Here is a 16,650-nt window from a genome sequence, read left to right as displayed (position 1 = left end):
CAGACTCACCTATTCTTGACAACACATTGATATGGAGACATTACAGTGTTCCTGCTTTAGGTGATATTTTTAACTCATTCAATCTCAAGGACGTATTTTTCTGTAGCTTTCAAAAATCTTAAGACATTCAATTTCAGGCACTTTATTTATACACAAGACTACTTTGGGACCCTTTTACTATATTATTTGGAAAAAAAAATCCTGTAAATTAGCACCTGGGATTTAATGTCTGAACTGTAAAGAAATACATATACATCTTTGGCATTGAATAAATTAAATCCTTTTTTACAGTAGTCAAGCGATAGCAAATTGAGTTTTGCATTTCTTTTAATGTGAGGACTAGTTGAAGACAAGCAGTGTAATAAAGAGCAAAAAGAAGTGGCAGAGAATATTTACTTAGGGGAATTGTTGTATGCTCTGTACAGGTGTCGCTCTATGTGGATTCAAGTAGAAGTCCTTTAGAGGATTTGCTTTGCATGTTAGCATAAAACTAGCACACTTTTGTTCCACATTGAAAATTTTGATGGCCACATATTGTCATCTCATCAGTGTTGTGTCTGGGTGGGGGTTCGCCATGCTGAAATTTTGCACAGTCACGTGTGTCCTTAAACATGACCCCTTGCAATGGCACAACATGGGCAAACAAGTCCCTATTGATTTTGGAAAATTTTATCCTCTGGAGCTAAAGCAATGCCTGAACGATAAATGGATGCGCTGGGAAAATATATTATGTATTTATATTGTTATTATGTATTATATTGTGTGTCACATCTGTCGTTATGAAATATAGTACCACCTAACCAGCTCAAACCATTTTTTTTCAATTGGGGGGGTAGTCACATTTCTGTTTTATTTCTTGATTTGCCAGAAAATTACATCATTAATGACGATGCGTACCAGGTTAATACTTCACAAAAAGGCACACAGTATTTATTCAAAGTATTTACTATATACAAGTTATCAATACGTTGTTCCACATTCCAATTAATTGGCTCTCAATTGGAAAAAAAAAAGCACTTTTCCTCATTTGAAAAATAGTTACTGATACCAGCAGAAACTGTCTATATAACCCCTGAAGTCCCTTCACCTACCCGCATTTGAGAACCATTGTTTTGGAATATCATAAGATGGCAGAAGTGGGGCTAAAAAGACTTCTGAAGGGGCTTAGTAGCGACATCCATGTCAGGGGCTCATCTGATTGGCTTCCTCGGGCGTGACATCACGGGAGGTGAGCTCGGAGAAGAGGGCAGGCAGCCAGTACTGTGGCTCACCTGATGCCTGAGAGTCCAGCCAGGCCAGGCCCTCCTTCAGCAGATGATCCTGGCAATGACAACATTGGTCAGATTGATATCAAGGAGAGCATTTGCTACGATAAAAGTGCTCTTGAGCATTTTTTTTCCTCCCTTTTCCTTCTTGTGGCTTTAAGGCTGTTGACTTGAACTCACCAAGACATGATTGGCTCGTTCCTTCTCCCACTTGAGACTCTCCTTTATTTCACTCACTGTCACGTAGCCCTTTTTCTACAAATCAGCGACAAGGAGAATTGGTTTGAAGGTGAAGATACAATTTTGTTTTTTGTTTTTTTTTGCCTTACTTCAGCCAGCTGCAGGACCACCGTGTGGTCCATGTTGAGCTCCGCCGGGACAGATTGCACCAAATAGGAGCCACCTACAGGAATCATCCCGAAACCGTTGCCCATGACTTTGAGTTTCTTGATGGCTCGAACCAAGTCATCCCTGGGAAAATGTGTCGCATGTTAACTGTTTTAATCATGTAATGTGTAGAAGCAGTATCTTCTTTGACAATCCACCACGTTTTGTGATTCAATACAATTGAAACAGTACAATAAACTGTATGTGGAGCAAAAAGGTACATTAGCAGGCACAGTTTCACATTGCACAGCTGCAGTAGATGAGCAAAGCTCACGTTAAATGTGTAGGTATGATTCTCTGGTGAAATTTCCCATAAGCAAATGTTTAAGGAACGCAACGGCCTAGAATGAATTGAACAGTCAGAATTATATGTTTATAAATGAAATAAAAAAAAAAAATGCATCTATAATGAGATTGTCTTGGAAAAACTTACTGGCTGACATCCTGAGCATATTTACCGCGTCCCTTAAGCACCCTGTCATGGAGTTCATCCAAAGTGATAAGTCCTGAGAAACCGAAGAGCAAAGCCCATCAGTCCTATGCCCGCAGTAGCGTTGGTAAAACAATATTCATTATTTCACTAACCTCCATTTCTGTGCTTGAGGGCCAAGCAAACCTCAATAATTTGCACGCCGAGCTCGTAGTAGAAGTCGCCTACGCCCAGCATCTCTGACCAGAAACCTTTGCCAGCTGTCAACAAAATAAACTTTTATTTGAAGGAAAATGACACTTGACTAATGTACATTCTTCTTAGTGGCTCTGACAAGCAAGCGGGTCAACTCCAATTGTGGCACACATCTCCTGAAATTGGACACGAAACTGGGAACTCTTGCGGATTTCCTGTTTGTGCTTGCTGGCAAATTCCTCCAAGTTTGACTTGAATGTGTCCAGCTGCTTGGACATCTGACGTAGAGACAGGGGAAATAGTTAAAATGTGGCTCTTAAAGTAAAAATGCAACTATACACACATCATTAGGAATAAAAGGTATGAACTTGCCTGAACTATTTGATCCTCTGCAAGAACAGTTCCTCTCTCTTTATATTTGGCCTGAAACAAAAATGTAAATATTGTGTTATTTCATTCGAACGTTTGGTTTGAGTTTACGAATAGTGGCAGATTGGCTCCCTCATGTGGTATGTGAGAGAATCATTAACTCTGGTCTATCTTAACTTTTATGTGCAATACATTTTTTTTATCTGCGTTGTTCTTTATTCCCTATTTTTGAGCGCAGTGCAACAGTGGCTTACAATAAGACGTTTGGTTTTCAAAAATAAAAGCTCTGTCACGTTTTCGCTGAATAGTTAGGTTTCTTACCTCTGCTAGTTTCTTTTTAGCGATGGCTCCCGCACCGACGCCTCTTCGGTGCATTTTGATAGGGAATAATAAAAACAACAAATGGTGATAATACAGTGTGCTAGTATCCAAAATGATGAAAGCTTTCAATGCTTTGGAAGGAAGCTAAACTACACAAGTTACGTTTACGCCAGTGTAACCGAGCAGTTTTCGCACTTTTCACCGAGGTACGTAACCATTTAAAACAGTAATCTCGCGTGGATTCTGCTTAGTTGTGTATTTTAAGTAAAGTGCAATATATATGTATATTTCCAGGCGAAAAATCCCCCGAATGGCAGAGGTTTGAGCTACTTCCGTGCGACCGTTTCCATTTTGACTGTTTTGGAGGAGGAAATTGTCGTTTTCTGAATACTGCCTCCTAAAGGTTCGGCGAATATTGCAACTTCATCTTCATGCGTCATTGTAGGAGAATTTCAATAAAAATGCGTTTTTAAGGGGTAGCACACGGAATGTCTATTTAAAATCGTTTGTTGAAAAATGAATAGTTGAATAACTGTTTTCAATTATTTTTAAGAAGAAATTATGAAGACTTCAAACGATTCATTTTTTTTAGAACTTTAGGACTTTAACTATTACATATTTAACCCTATTTGAAAGCAATTTCCTGATTAATGCGCCACAATCTCCAGGCTGACTGATGGTTTGATGTGGTTTGTCCTCATGAAAACCTCAAAGCGAGACATGGCCAGCCAACATATCGCGCATGCGCTGTAGAGAACGTTTTAAAACTACACTTGAGGAGGGAACATGGCGAGCATTGTTGGTGGATTACATTTATAGCCCCTGGTAAGCACACGATACCGAAAAAATGTCAATGTCATTGAGTAATTTCAGTGTTTAGACGCAACCAATGCGGCGAAGTCGCTTCGGTCGCGGGTTTTTGTGTATGTGGCTAACATAGCAGACTAGCCACTCAAGCTAGCTAGCTGTTATTGTTTTTCACGGCGAGCTAAAATGGAGGCGCTAAAATGGAGGTTGCTTCATTGCCACTCCCGAATCGCTGAACGTCTCAACATTCTTTGGCTTAATCGTTGCTAACGCGAGGAGTTTGTCGCCGAAGTATTGTATTAATTGCGTGTTCGTATGGCGTGTGCGCTCTTGTGTAGCTTAGCTTGGAATTTCAAACCCCGGCGTGTCATTCGTGTGAAAAGGGATGAGAACGCATACTTGACGTAAAGTAACAATATGAAGGAGAGCGTATTTGTTCGGACAAGATACGACAGGGCCGTGAGCGAGTGTCACAATCAAAACCGTGTCTTTCACGTTTTGTTTGTGTATGCAGGGTTATTCCTGGCTCAGATTGAGGCAGAAGTGGTATAAATCTGATCATTCGCACAGGTGCGTATGCAAAATTAAAAGTTCTGTGACGCGTACTTAGTGTAAAAAAAAATGCTGCTTATTTTACAATACTTCTCAAAACGCACCCCACAAGGTGTATATATTTACAATGCTGGACTAGTAGTTACCCTTTCTTCAAAAGATTTTGAAAAAGTTCGCACTTTCCTATTGATGCTAAAATAGTGAACAAAACAGGTTTTCTATTCAAGTAAAACTTGAGCTCATCCATTCACTTCAACGTAGTTTATTGGCCCCAAGATGGCATTCATGCATCAATTTTCTACACCACTTATTCTTGCCAGGGCTGCGGTTCAGCTGGAGTGTTATCGTTGACTTTGGACGAGTGGTGACAACCACCCTGGACTAGTAGCACACCCTTTGAAGCTATATTTTTATTGCTTCCGCATGAGCACAAGTAAAATAGTTCTCCAGTGGAATGGATGATAGGTTCTCTCATAAACACTCAGCAAATGGCGAATATGTGATGTAACAAAAAACTTTTTTTTGTGCCTATTTTAAAACTGTGTGCACTCAACAGGGGGCAGCAAGCCACGGTCGCACAATGAACAGTCGCCATGAGCATGAGAGCCTCCCTGGGTCCGCATCTGGGATCCAAGCCAAACGCTAGCGCCATAGGTGGGACCTTCTCTTTACTTCCCGTGAGTCTCAGGAGGGAGACACGCGACTCGCCCTCGGATGCTCCAGGCGACTTCCGGTGGGCCGAAAAGATCCCGAGCCCGTCCAAGCGCTTGGAGCAGACTTACATGAGCGGCGACGTCTCGGAAGTCGTCGAAGCAGACCGGGCCGCCGCTGCAGCCGTAGGGGTTCTGTCCCCTGTCGGACCAATGGGGGGTGAGGGAACCCCGGTGAAAGGCAAACCCCTCTCCGTGGACAACATGGAAAACCCTCAGATGGTGCCAAACAACAACACGCCCAAGGATGCGGACGGCGTCCTTGGCGCTGCGTCCATAGAGGTTTCCTCCGAGGGCAAGTGGAAGAACATCCGGAAGAGCCCGGCAAACCCTCACACGCAGGCAAACTGTTTGCGGCAAATACTGCTGCTGCAGCTGGACCTCATCGAGCAACAGCAGCAGCAGCTGCAGTCCAAGGACAAGGAGATTGATGATCTCAAAGCTGACAAGGAGACGGTATGGAACATGATTTTTTATTATTTTTTTTGTATTTCTGTCATTTTTCTTTTTTCAATAAATGACTTGTATCAGACTGAGCTATGGGAAAAACTTTTTTTTTCAGGCATTCCTATACTCCCATATTTAGTGAAAGAATTTCAGCAAATAAGTGACTGGTATTGAATTTTTCAACCAGAAAATATTTAAGTTTATTAAATTGCCCAGAAAACAAATTGTTAGCATAAATACATGCAGTGCACACTTTGGCCTCTTGGGGGCAGTGTAGTGCAGGCTACACATGGAGGTGCACACACTAAAAGTTGAGAAAAAAATGACCCTTTATCTTAATATATATAATATTATGTCTTAATAGCCTGCCAGTAGTGTTTCCAGTGACTGCGAGCATTAAGATGTCAATGTTTACCTGAGGTTTTATATCACAGCTAGGCAGTAACATACCTGTACTGACAGTTTTCCCCGTTTGCTTAGCTTCTGGCGCGTATTGAGCGCATGGAGCGCCGCCTGCAGCTCACCAAAAAGGACCCGCCGCGTGACAAGCGCCTCTTCCAGCCTCTGGAGCCTTGGACCCCCGACAAGGAGGACATGTGGGACCTAGATGTGGAAGAGAGCCCGCAGCCCAATCCATCTTCCTTGCTGCCCTTAAGTCGAGGCAGCAAAGGTCAAAAGAGGTAAAGAATTGAGCTGAAATTCCGGATGAGAATTGGAAAATGAAACTGTTACAATAGTACTATATCTGGAATTGCTGTAATCAGGGATGGCCACAGCTTTAGCATTTCACATTTTCCATCACAATAGTTCATTCATGAATGGATACTAACCTATAATTCCCAATTTTTTTCACGAAATCCAGTATTCACAGGAGGATTAAAAAAAAAAAAAAAAACTACTCACTTATAATATCACATGTCTGTCTCTCCCCTATAGAAAGTCCTGTTTCGGGGAGTCCAAACTCCAAAAGTCTCGCGGCAAAAGCGCCAAGCTGAGCCCTCACAAGCTGGAGAGCCAGCCGGCGTCTCCGTCGCAACGAGAGCTGCGCAGCAAGGAGACGCCGGAGAAGAGCGCCCCCGTCAGGCTGCCCTTCAAAGAGGAGGCAGAGCTGAGCTGCCAGATGGGTGACCTCCCCTTCCTGTCCACCACCGAGATGTACCTGTGCTGCTGGAATCAACCTCCCGTGTCGCCTCTGCGAGAGACTTCTCCTAAGAAGGAGGAGGAGGAGGAGGCGGCGGCCAGTGAGTGGACTCCTCACGTAGTTGATGATCTGATTATTTGCAAGCCTAACCTTCCACCTCTGTGCTTCAGATGCACCCAGCACACACTCCACGATGAACTTCCTTTTCCCGTCTTCGTGCCGCCTCTCGGTTCCCTCGTGGCGGGAAAATGTCATCGAGCCGCTGGGTGAGGATTTAAGCGCCGACGCGCAAGAGGTGAGAACGTCTCAAAGATTCCTGTGCCCGTCACAAAAGTAGCCTACTCAAATTTGTGTGTCTTGTGCGATTAGCCGCTGGATGACGGTGTGTTCCTCAAGCGTCACGCCAAGCTGGAACTGGATGAGAAAAGGAGGAAGAGGTGAACAATTTGGCTTTTTGGGGGGATATTACATCTAGCGTGTCCTGGTTGGTTTGATATATTTTTCTCTGTCCGGTAAAAAAACAAAGCAAGCAATTTCAGCAATTTTCTCAGATGTACTATTTTCATGTCGGATTGACTTACACATTTTGAAAAATGAATATTTCAGCTTTTAACATTGAGGGAAGTTTAAGTCAATCACTTCCATTGACGACTATAGATGTCAATGATCAATATTAACTGGACTGATATACAAAGTCGAAAGTCCATTTTAATTGGGACAGGAGTGAATGAGTTAATCACAAACTGCCCTTTTAAAAATGAATGTTTTTTTTTTTTTTTAAACACATGCACTATATACATATGCTTATGAGCTGGGCTTTAGTGCCATCTTGTGGCCAATGTAAATTGCTAAAAGCACAATATAGGATATAAAAGAAATTTACAAACAAATTGGGTGAATTTGTGAATGGTGAACTGTTAATATGGCAGTAGAGCTTTTCTAGATGCAAATAAACTATTAAAAGTTTAGCAATGCTTGTTCACAAAGCCTTTTAAAAAATAGTTAATACTAGATCCTGAATGTATAGCTCGTGTCAGTCCAATCTGAATCATCATATTAATAATCCTAAGGAAGTTTTTTTTTTTTTTTTTTTTTAAAGTATAGTCAGATAGTTACCGTAGATGTTTTTTTTTGTCGTGATACTTAATGTGGATGCACTGGAATCTACAAGCTCTCAGAGCCTCCCCAAAGTGATGAGAAATCCTTTTTACTAAATTAAAGGTAAATTGGAAGTTACTCTGTGGCCCCCAGAAGAAAACAAGTTTACATTAGGAGCATCAAACGCTAGTCTCACACGCTTCCTTTGATTCCGGCGCACAGGTGGGACATTCAGCGGATCCGAGAGCAGCGCATGTTTCAGCGCCTGCAGCAGCGCATGAACAGGAAGAAGACCATACCTGAGACGGAACCCGAGCTTTCATCTTTCTATCCAGAAACTGAAGATGGTACTAAATTGCTCATGTTTCTCAAACCCTTGGAAGAAGAAAGTTTTTCAAAATCTTTTGTTGTTGTTGTTCCTTGTAGTTGAAGCGATCATGATCACGCCCTTCTTGCCAGTGGTTGCGTTTGGTCGGCCGTTGCCCAAACTCACACAAGAGTAAGTTTGTGAATATTTTATCTGTGTTTTTCTAACGAACAAGCGTGAAATCTCCTCTAGATGGCACTCTTGCTTCTAAGAGCAAAACAAATCGAATGCATTTGTGTTTATTTTTAAACTAAGCATATTTAATATCGCAATTTTGAACACAAAATGGTTTTGGGTTTTTCTTTCAGGAATTTTGAGCTGCCCTGGCTGGACGAGCGCAGCCGCTGTCGCATCGAGGTTCCCAAGAAACATACACCTCACCGGACCTGCCGCAAGTGAATGCTTTGGAGCGCGAGAGGTGGCCATTTAAGTTTGATGCGTGTGTTAACTACTGTCGCACGAGAGGTGGCCATTAAATTTGACGCGTGTTGTTAACTACTGTCGCTCGCTGCGCGGAGGAAAAAAAGACCTCACACATATCACTTGTTGTCATGTGGTGTGAAGCGGTAGCTCCTCACATTCACATTAAAAAAAAAAAGGAAAAAAATCTCATCAGAGCTCTTTGGAAAGTTTAAATATTGCGACTGGTTAAGAAATGTCCCCACCTAATTGTGGTGCTGTCCATCTGTTGCTCAATTGAACATCTAGTGAAAAATGTGCTTCTTCTGAGTGAAAGCAGATTGGGGGGTGGAGGTGACAGGATTAATCGTTTGTAAGGTGGAAAGAAAAAACTTAACGGGACCCAATGTTAGTGTTTTCTTTTTTCTGTTCAGTTTTTTTCTTTTACACTACTCACTGGGAACGTTTGAGAAAGCGGGCGTTTGGTTGCAATTTTCATCCACTTCTATGCCGTTCTGTGATTCTTCCAGTCTGTGCAGAAAAAAAAGTACTGAAACATTAAAACAGTTTGATACGTTTAAACATTAAGACTTGGAAAATGAAGTTCTGTAAAGGTTGTGGTTTATCCTAAAAATTTCACCCCAAATCCCTTTTTGCCAGTTTACATGTGAATTGCATGGGTTCTATTTAGCTGTGAAACAACGGTAAGCATGGCTTAACCCCTCGATGGTGGAATTCATCTGCTCTGAAGCAAAACAAAAAGGACATTTGGCCGCACGTGTCGACTGAAGGAAGGAAATGGCACACACAAAATAGTGAATGTGTAGACATCGATCTCCTCCTGGAGCAATTAGCGGACATCAGGGGTCCATCTTAGAAGCAAAAAGTTGCTAGCTTGTCGTTCTAACAACATGCTCCCATGCTTTTCCCTCGCAGTAATTTTTTTTTTTTATTTTGTCTACACAATGCAACGGCTTCAACAGCTATACAGTACTGTACATGTGCATAGATGTTGGCTAGGTCTGGAAACTTCGGCTGTACATAGCTTTCACAAACAAATGTACATAAAACATGGCTGTTATTTTTTTATTATTTAATGAACGTGTTGAGTACATTCAAAATCAATGATTGTATGTTGACAAATTGAAAGTTTTGAAAGTTGCATTTTCTTTTGGAATAAAACAACCATCTCTATGCTTTATGGACTGGCAATATTTTTTCACGAAAGGATGTATTTTGTGTTTACTAAAGGGCAGTGGTTTGGCCCATAATGAAGCTTTTTTTTTTTAAATAGCCATTCTTCCCCAAAAATTCCTTTCATCTTGCATTCATTAACCAATAAGCACCTTTGATAAATGTGGAAAAAAAATTTATTCAACAAAAGCATGAACACCAATCCAACTCTTGGTGTTAAAACTACAAATTTCTTAAAGCGCCAAGGAGTTTTTAGTAAAATGGGCCATCTTTTTCATGTACCATGCATACAGCTACCAACTGATGGGTCTGATGTGCGCTGTCAGTTTATAAAATCTTCGAACTTGGCGTATTAGTGTTAATTTGAAAAGGTAACAAAAGAGTATGAGACATACAGTCCAGGGATTTGTATCTTTTGGCGCAGTCACAAATGAGACAGGACTTTTCAGGTCCTATCAAGTAAAATAATTTTGATATAACATACCCACATCAAATGAAACACCGCAGAAAAAGAAAGCCATTCACCATCGTGGCTGACGTTGCTTTAAAGACATTTAACAAAAGAGTAACGTCAGCGTGAGTTCAGTCTTTGCGGAGGTTGTTAAGCCGGGCCTCCAGGTCGGCGTCCGCGTCAGCCAGGGCGGCTTGGGGCTCAGCTTTCTTGCCGCTCGCCACCGACAAGCTTCCACCGGTAGACGGGAGATCTAGAAGGAACATTGGACCCTCAGGATCAATTGATCACTTTAAATTCAAACGTTTCTCTAAAATCTTGAAAATTATTGTCTGTTTAGGACTTCAAAATACAAAAACGTGCGCCTAATAAAGGCCGTTTGTGCCTGTTTGGACCAGTGATTCTCAAATGGGGGTACTCAAGATTTTAAATAAAGCAAACATTCAAAAATCATTTAAAAACTATTGAATTAATTAAATGTTTCAGGGAAATGTAAGTTCAAAAAACAATTTTTATGCTGAATAGGTTATTCAATTTCATTATTTTAAAAAACCCAGATTCTCCCCCATACTAGAATGGTTCAACCCAATTTGCCACCTCTCGTTACCTGCCAAGTTAATGATTTATTTTTGTGAACAGATCTTTACAATGATCCCAAAAGGACACTTTAATGTTTTTCAGTGGAAAAAATATTTAAAATTATTTCTTTCTGAGAACAGGTTTGACACTTTATGTTGATTATTTTTAAATAAGTTAATGATTTATTTTTCGGAACAGAAATACCCAAAAAGGACACATTATATTAATATTTCTCTGTGGACAAATATATATTTATTTTTTCTTTTTGAGAACAGGTCAGACACTTTAGGTTGATTATTTTTTGTGGACAAATATTTATTAATATTTAAGTTGCTGATTTATTTTTGTGAACAGATCTATGATCCAAAAGAGGACACTTTTTGTTTAATTTTTTTCTGTGGACAAATATTTATTTATAATTATATATTTTTGAGAACAGATCAGACATCTTGTTGATTATTTTTTGTGGACAAATATATAATACTAATTGAGTTATTTCTTTTTGCTAACAGATCTTTTATATGATCCAAAAAGGACACTTTATGTTGACTATTTTTTTATGGACCAACACAAATGAAGTTTGAACGGTTCTACTGATTAATAAATCATACACTAATGGCATTTTTTTTCTTTTCTTTTTAAACTAAAAATGCTTTGCACTGGTTAAGGGGTACTTGGCTGAAAACATATTTAAGAGAGGGTACATCACTTTAAAAAGGTTGAGAACCACTGCTCTCGTTAATACTTAATAGCACTTTTTTTGGTCTTACTTGAGAGTTCATCATTGAGACTAAGACCCAGTTCATCCAGGACTTGGGACACGATGCTGTCGCTGTGACAAAAGACCAGACAAAAAGTTATACCGCTCACAGGCTTGGAACGCACACATTCTTGGAACACGGTTCACCTCTCCTCCTCGTCATCTTCATCCCCCATTGCGTCGTCGATGGCATCGCTCATCATTTCCTCCTTCATGTCCATCATCTCACTCTGACGTTCAAAGTCCATCATGATCTTCTGAATCTGAGGCAGTTTGAGCTGGGAAAATTTTTTTGCAAAATTAGGTCATTTCAACTTAATTGTAATGGAATATTCCAACATCCCCGGAACATTTTAATGCATTTGATGTGACTAAGGCAGACCTGTCTGTTCATTGTGGCCATTGCTTTGGTGACGCCCTTCATGGCCTGCGCCATGCTGTGGTTGGACTTGAGTGTCTGGATCTTCAGACTGACGGCCTGAATGTTGGCCCTCATCATGATGAACTTCTTGATGTAGCGTCTTGAGCGGACTAAATCTTTGGCCATGATCTTGACGGCATCCTGCATACATTTCAATCACATGCTCAGGATTTCTTCTTATTTTCTTTTTTTTTTTTCTTTCCAAAAATGATTTTACACACCATTTGACCCTGTTTGGCCATTTTCTTGATGTCGGCGATAATCTTCTTCTCCTGCTGTTCCAGTTTGTTCCGCTCTCTGTCCAGCTCCCTCATGGCCCGGTTGAGAGCCCTCTGGTTCTGCTTCAGCATCTCCTCCGGAGTCTTTCTCCTCCCGAACAGGAAGTCCATCTGTATGGAAACACAAGGAGGAAAATGGATGACATTTAAGTCTAAACATGTTCTATACTGCCTATTCCAATATATATAATTCCATTGCACTAGTGTTTATTTTTAAACCAAGAGTACTATTTAGAGGCATAAAGAAATAACACAGGCGCTTCATGAAGCTTCATCTTCCGATCACTACCTGTATGAGCTGTCAGCCACATATACATCTCATCTATTGTGTTCTATAAATAAATCTGAGAAGGATGAACACAACCAACCTGTGTATCCACATTTCTGTGACATTTATTCATATGTAAAATGTGTACCATAGCTCAACAAAGGCTGTGAAAAACACCCAATTAAGTATATTCTGTGAATATAAATTATTATGTTTACATTTGACAACAAACAGCAGAGGAGATTGCCATAATTATAAAAAAAAAGAAAAACTTACGCCTCAACAGAAAGTCTGGGCTAAATTGGAGCTGGACCAGACTTACTTTAATGATAGCCCAGTATAGCGCTGTCCTTAACTAAGTTAAGTTGGTTTAAGGCCTGTCCATTTCTTGGCTACTGTGGTGACGTCTTTCAGAAGCCGTCATTTAACTCGTTGACACATCCCCTCCACCTGCATTTAACAGCGTTAGCTGTCACAAAGTCTCTCAGCTCACCTTGATCCGCTCTCGTCGAACCAGTACTAAAATCCAAACGACAGACGACGTTGATAAGCGATTTCTACACAAACGAGCAACTCAAACGACGATTTTTTTGTTTTCCTTCAGCTACTTCCGCGTTGCTACTTTTACTTCCGGTTAGTGATTTCATCCTTACGTCACAAATGACGTAGCATACATCAGTCATGTTTACGAACGAATAAATACCGGAAGTTATATTTGACAAACATTTTTTAATTTCAAAATAATATCGAATTGAATATTGGAAGTGATCAGAGTAGCACGATTTATGCTTTGTTCAGGACGTTAATGTATATACATTATTAACAAATGTTGTCATTATGTTATTTACAAAACATTGTACTGTTGAGCACTATTCTGATATTTGAAATTTTTATTTTTGTAATATAAACCTCTCTATTTTCCTGTCCTACTCTCATTTCTACCCGGACTTGAGACCAACGTGCTTTTAGCGTCTCTCTGGTTTTGTCGGTAATGTGGTCATAGAAGGCAAGAAAGCGTTTGCGAGCTTATTATATTCGTACAAAAGACCATTTAAAATGTTTCGATAATTGACTGACTCGTTGGGGCTCTAAGGAGTTTATTGAAAGCCTCAGTATGAGGTTATTGATATATGCATGTAAGCACAGGTTGCTATTTATCAATGCGTGGAGATTTCCCAAGGCTCTGGACTCCCATATTGCCTACCATGTGGACAACAATAGAGTGATCAACACCAAGAAGTCCAGCAAATCCAAATTATCAGGAGGAAGGCACCCAGATGAGAAAGCATCACCAAATAAATTTGAAAATCCAAGACGAATATCATCAGAGCTTCAGAGGCTGGCCCAGGATGACTTGTCGACAGAGTGGGAGAGGACCTCCCGACTTAAGCCATCGTTGGATTCTTCAGACCAGCATGAGATTGTCTTTGGGATCGCTCCTTGTCTCCTAGCTCTCACGCAGTCTCGTCGGAAGGCCCTAAAGCTGTTTGTCAAAGATGGTGAGGCCCCTCATAGGGCCTCACTCCTCAAGATTTGTGAGGAGGCTCACGAGCGTAGAGTTCCGATCCAGCGAGTCAGTAAGAAAGACTTAGACAGAATGGCTTTGGGTCGGGTTCATCAAGGGGTTTGCCTGCGAGCCACTCCACTGGGCTACCTGACTGAAGACTCTGCCCAGTGTTTAAAATCTACACCTCTCTGGCTCATCCTAGAAGGGATTCAGGACCCGATGAATCTCGGCGCCATCTTGCGCTCTGCGTATTTCCTCGGGGTGGACAGAGTAGCTAGCAGCATCCGCCACAGCTGCCCTTTGACCCCGGTGGTCAGCAAGGCCAGCGCCGGCATCATGGAGGTGATGGGTGTGTATGGGTATGATGACCTTGAGGACATGGTCAGAGTCAAGGCGGCTCAAGGCTGGCGGATCGTTGGCACGGTGGCAGCCGAGGCGCCAAAATCCGTTATTCCCATCACGCCGTGCTCGGACCTCCGAATGACGACACCTACGCTGCTGCTGATTGGTGGCGAGGGTGAGGGGTTGTCCCAGAAGCTTTTGGATTTGTGTCAGACACTTGTCACCATTCCAGCTGGTAGACAGCTTCTTCCTGGCGTGGAATCGCTCAATGTGTCCGTCGCCACCGGCATCCTGCTGCACTCCCTGCTGACCTCTGTCAGGTCCTCATGATGCTCATGTTTTTGTCAATGCAAATTTCATGCACAAAAGGAATGGCAAACTTTTGTGCCCTGCTGAGTGACTTGCTGTCCAGTTCCAGTGGGCCATTTTAAATGTCTGGAACATGCTCCTTGCAGGTGTTGTCATTTCAGTGTATTGAAGTTCTGCTCCATGCTCTTTGTGTCTGTTTTTTTGGCTGCTTGTTGTGTGATAGTACCCTATTGTTGTTCAGTTGTTTTTTTAATTGGTAAACAATGCCAAAAAACAGATTTGGAAAGTTTTGCAATAAACCTTAAAAACCTTTGGGTGTTGTGTCTGCTGTAAGAAGCACATTGAGTTGTCTTGTGCATGAAATGTGCTGTACAAATAAAGCTGTATGGCCTTTAATGCAGTTATATTTAATCACATTATTTGATTCATTATTATAATAAACTATTCTAAAAATATTTTGTAGTCAAAGATCAAATCGTGGCTGTCCTTTTTTCACTTTACTAAATAACTAAGGATTCTCGATCTGATCACATAATTTTATTTAGCTCAGGTTTAAATAAGTTTTACTCTTTCTTTGGGGGGCTTCAAAGCAATAAAATCAAGAGATACACAGATTTTGCGGAAAGAAAATTAAGTTTTCCATTAGACATGTTATTGGGATAGTTTAGTTTAAAAAAGTTTAGATGCAGTATTTTTCCTTCCACAAAACATTTCTCGACAAAGGTCGCATTGTCAAAATCATGTTACTTGGACTCAAACTTGAATGCACAAAATTAGTGATCCAGACATCCCTATAATATCACTGTTTAACTTTCCCAATATTAAAATTGAAAATGTACACACTATATCTAATTTGAAAAACTAACGAATTATTCAACAACGGTTATCAACATACAGTAAATATATGTAAACTGATCAATAAACTGTTTTAAAACTAATTGGTGTCACACAAAATAAGGATTTACAGAATATGTTACCAAAAAAAAACGTTATTCTCTTTTCAATTCTATTTTCTTTGTTCCACATCGTAGACAGGTGATCGGAGACAACTACTATCAACATAACTGATGTCTGTCATCTTTTTAAATCTTACAGAGGTCCTAAAACTTGGCAACGAGCAAAAACTTCCACCCATCCATTCATTTGGGGGGGGGGGGGGGGGGGCACTTATCCTCACAAGGTTCGCGAGGGGTGGACCATTCACGCACCCAATCACACATAAGGACAATTTAGTATGTCCAATTCACCTGCCATGCATGTTTGTGAAGTGAGTGAAGAAGCCGGAGTGCTTGGAGAGAACCCATGCGCTCGGGGACAACATGCAAACTCCGCGCAGGAAGGCCGGAGCGAGATGGATTCGAACCTGTTTGTTTGGTTGGATAGGTTTTATAAAAGACCGAATCTACGGAGACTAAACTATCTCGCGCGTTACGGGACCGTTTCATCCGCCGGACAGCGCTTACCGGATCATCTGATAGATTGCCAGCCATATCTGCGGAAACTGAAGGAAAGGATCCAACACAACTGCGCGGTAAAACCTCTTGATGCACACAAGCAGTAATGGTAATCAAAGCCGTGGATGGACTGTCCAGTCACATGATCCTGTCGAATGCTAATTTAAAGATAAAGACTACCTTCAAGACGATTAACACGCGCAAAGCTATTCTAATAAAGCAAGATCAAAATGAGGACAAAAAGTGACGGAAGACATGAACTCATTTGTCACTGTCCTGTTTAAGGTTTGTATATCACAGAAGATGATGTGATTGTCCACCACCGAAAGTTAATGGCGTGCCAGAGACAAAATTATTGTAAATTTTTTGCATATATGGCTAATAGAATCGGACGTTTAAGCAGAACTTTTATTGGTATCCAATATTCAATGTATGAAACATCAACCCATTTAAAAAAAAAATACAATACAGTAATGTATTCTGTGCAACTCTTTTCGCTTAAACACAATGTAAGGAGTGAAGCAAAACACATTTGTTTATATCCATCTAAAGGCAGGTCACTTCACCGTCTTTTTATGTTATTGAAATTGCATCACAGT

At 40.9% G+C, this 16,650-nt stretch overlaps 4 protein-coding genes across 8 annotated transcripts; 2 read left to right on the top strand and 2 right to left on the bottom strand.

The window, feature by feature from the left end:
- Positions 1-905: 905 nt before the first annotated feature.
- Positions 906-3,358, bottom strand: snf8 (SNF8 subunit of ESCRT-II). The gene is made up of 8 exons (XM_088439030.1): positions 2,968-3,358; positions 2,650-2,700; positions 2,417-2,555; positions 2,238-2,342; positions 2,086-2,158; positions 1,595-1,736; positions 1,446-1,520; positions 906-1,320 (listed from the first exon to the last, which is right to left on the bottom strand). Exons 1-8 carry the CDS (start codon positions 3,019-3,021, stop codon positions 1,183-1,185), a joined length of 777 nt encoding a protein of 258 aa, XP_088295156.1. The 5' UTR covers positions 3,022-3,358; the 3' UTR covers positions 906-1,182.
- A 287-nt stretch (positions 3,359-3,645) lies between these two features.
- On the top strand, positions 3,646-9,689 carry msl1b (MSL complex subunit 1b). 2 transcript variants are annotated; one of them, XM_088439019.1, is made up of 10 exons: positions 3,646-3,792; positions 4,289-4,344; positions 4,883-5,492; positions 5,964-6,163; positions 6,420-6,724; positions 6,795-6,919; positions 6,994-7,061; positions 7,945-8,069; positions 8,149-8,221; positions 8,398-9,689. In XM_088439019.1, exons 3-10 carry the CDS (start codon positions 4,920-4,922, stop codon positions 8,486-8,488), a joined length of 1,560 nt encoding a protein of 519 aa, XP_088295145.1. In that variant the 5' UTR covers positions 3,646-3,792; positions 4,289-4,344; positions 4,883-4,919; the 3' UTR covers positions 8,489-9,689. The 2 variants fall into 2 exon arrangements, with proteins under 2 accessions (XP_088295145.1, XP_088295144.1); XM_088439018.1 differs by lacking the exon at positions 4,289-4,344 and having other exon boundaries at positions 3,689-3,792.
- A 155-nt stretch (positions 9,690-9,844) lies between these two features.
- chmp2a (charged multivesicular body protein 2A) lies at positions 9,845-16,221 on the bottom strand. 4 transcript variants are annotated; one of them, XM_088439031.1, is made up of 6 exons: positions 16,061-16,221; positions 12,115-12,282; positions 11,855-12,034; positions 11,620-11,750; positions 11,483-11,544; positions 9,845-10,386 (listed from the first exon to the last, which is right to left on the bottom strand). In XM_088439031.1, exons 1-6 carry the CDS (start codon positions 16,085-16,087, stop codon positions 10,265-10,267), a joined length of 690 nt encoding a protein of 229 aa, XP_088295157.1. In that variant the 5' UTR covers positions 16,088-16,221; the 3' UTR covers positions 9,845-10,264. The 4 variants fall into 4 exon arrangements, with proteins under 4 accessions (XP_088295157.1, XP_088295158.1, XP_088295160.1 ...); XM_088439032.1 differs by lacking the exon at positions 16,061-16,221 and adding an exon at positions 12,933-13,078; XM_088439034.1 differs by lacking the exon at positions 16,061-16,221 and adding an exon at positions 12,762-12,876.
- mrm1 (mitochondrial rRNA methyltransferase 1 homolog (S. cerevisiae)) lies at positions 13,388-14,909 on the top strand. The gene has a single exon (XM_088439294.1). It carries the CDS (start codon positions 13,554-13,556, stop codon positions 14,616-14,618), a length of 1,065 nt encoding a protein of 354 aa, XP_088295420.1. The 5' UTR covers positions 13,388-13,553; the 3' UTR covers positions 14,619-14,909.
- Positions 16,222-16,650: the final 429 nt, after the last annotated feature.

The sequence above is a fragment of the Hippichthys cyanospilos genome, chromosome 17 (genome assembly GCF_059441005.1).
Source record: "Hippichthys cyanospilos isolate Australia breed blue-spotted pipefish chromosome 17, RoL_Hcya_1.0, whole genome shotgun sequence".
NCBI classification, from domain to species: domain Eukaryota; kingdom Metazoa; phylum Chordata; class Actinopteri; order Syngnathiformes; family Syngnathidae; genus Hippichthys; species Hippichthys cyanospilos.
This window is presented reverse-complemented; position numbering and strand designations above follow the sequence as displayed.

Coding starts and splice junctions, on each gene's coding strand:
- snf8 (XM_088439030.1), bottom strand. CDS start 3,021: ATGCACCGAAGAGGCGTCGGTGCGGGAGCCATCGCTAAAAAGAAACTA. Junction 2,701..2,967: donor CTAAAAAGAAACTAGCAGAG/GTAAGAAACCTA, acceptor TTTTTGTTTCAG/GCCAAATATAAAGAGAGAGG. Junction 1,737..2,085: donor TATGCTCAGGATGTCAGCCA/GTAAGTTTTTCC, acceptor ACATTTTCCCAG/GGATGACTTGGTTCGAGCCA.
- msl1b (XM_088439019.1), top strand. CDS start 4,920: ATGAGCATGAGAGCCTCCCTGGGTCCGCATCTGGGATCCAAGCCAAAC. Junction 5,493..5,963: donor TCAAAGCTGACAAGGAGACG/GTATGGAACATG, acceptor CCGTTTGCTTAG/CTTCTGGCGCGTATTGAGCG. Junction 6,725..6,794: donor GGAGGAGGAGGCGGCGGCCA/GTGAGTGGACTC, acceptor TCTGTGCTTCAG/ATGCACCCAGCACACACTCC.
- mrm1 (XM_088439294.1), top strand. CDS start 13,554: ATGAGGTTATTGATATATGCATGTAAGCACAGGTTGCTATTTATCAAT.
- chmp2a (XM_088439031.1), bottom strand. CDS start 16,087: ATGGCTGGCAATCTATCAGATGATCCG. Junction 12,283..16,060: donor GCAATCTATCAGATGATCCG/GTAAGCGCTGTC, acceptor GTTTCCATACAG/ATGGACTTCCTGTTCGGGAG. Junction 12,035..12,114: donor TGGCCAAACAGGGTCAAATG/GTGTGTAAAATC, acceptor AAATGTATGCAG/GATGCCGTCAAGATCATGGC.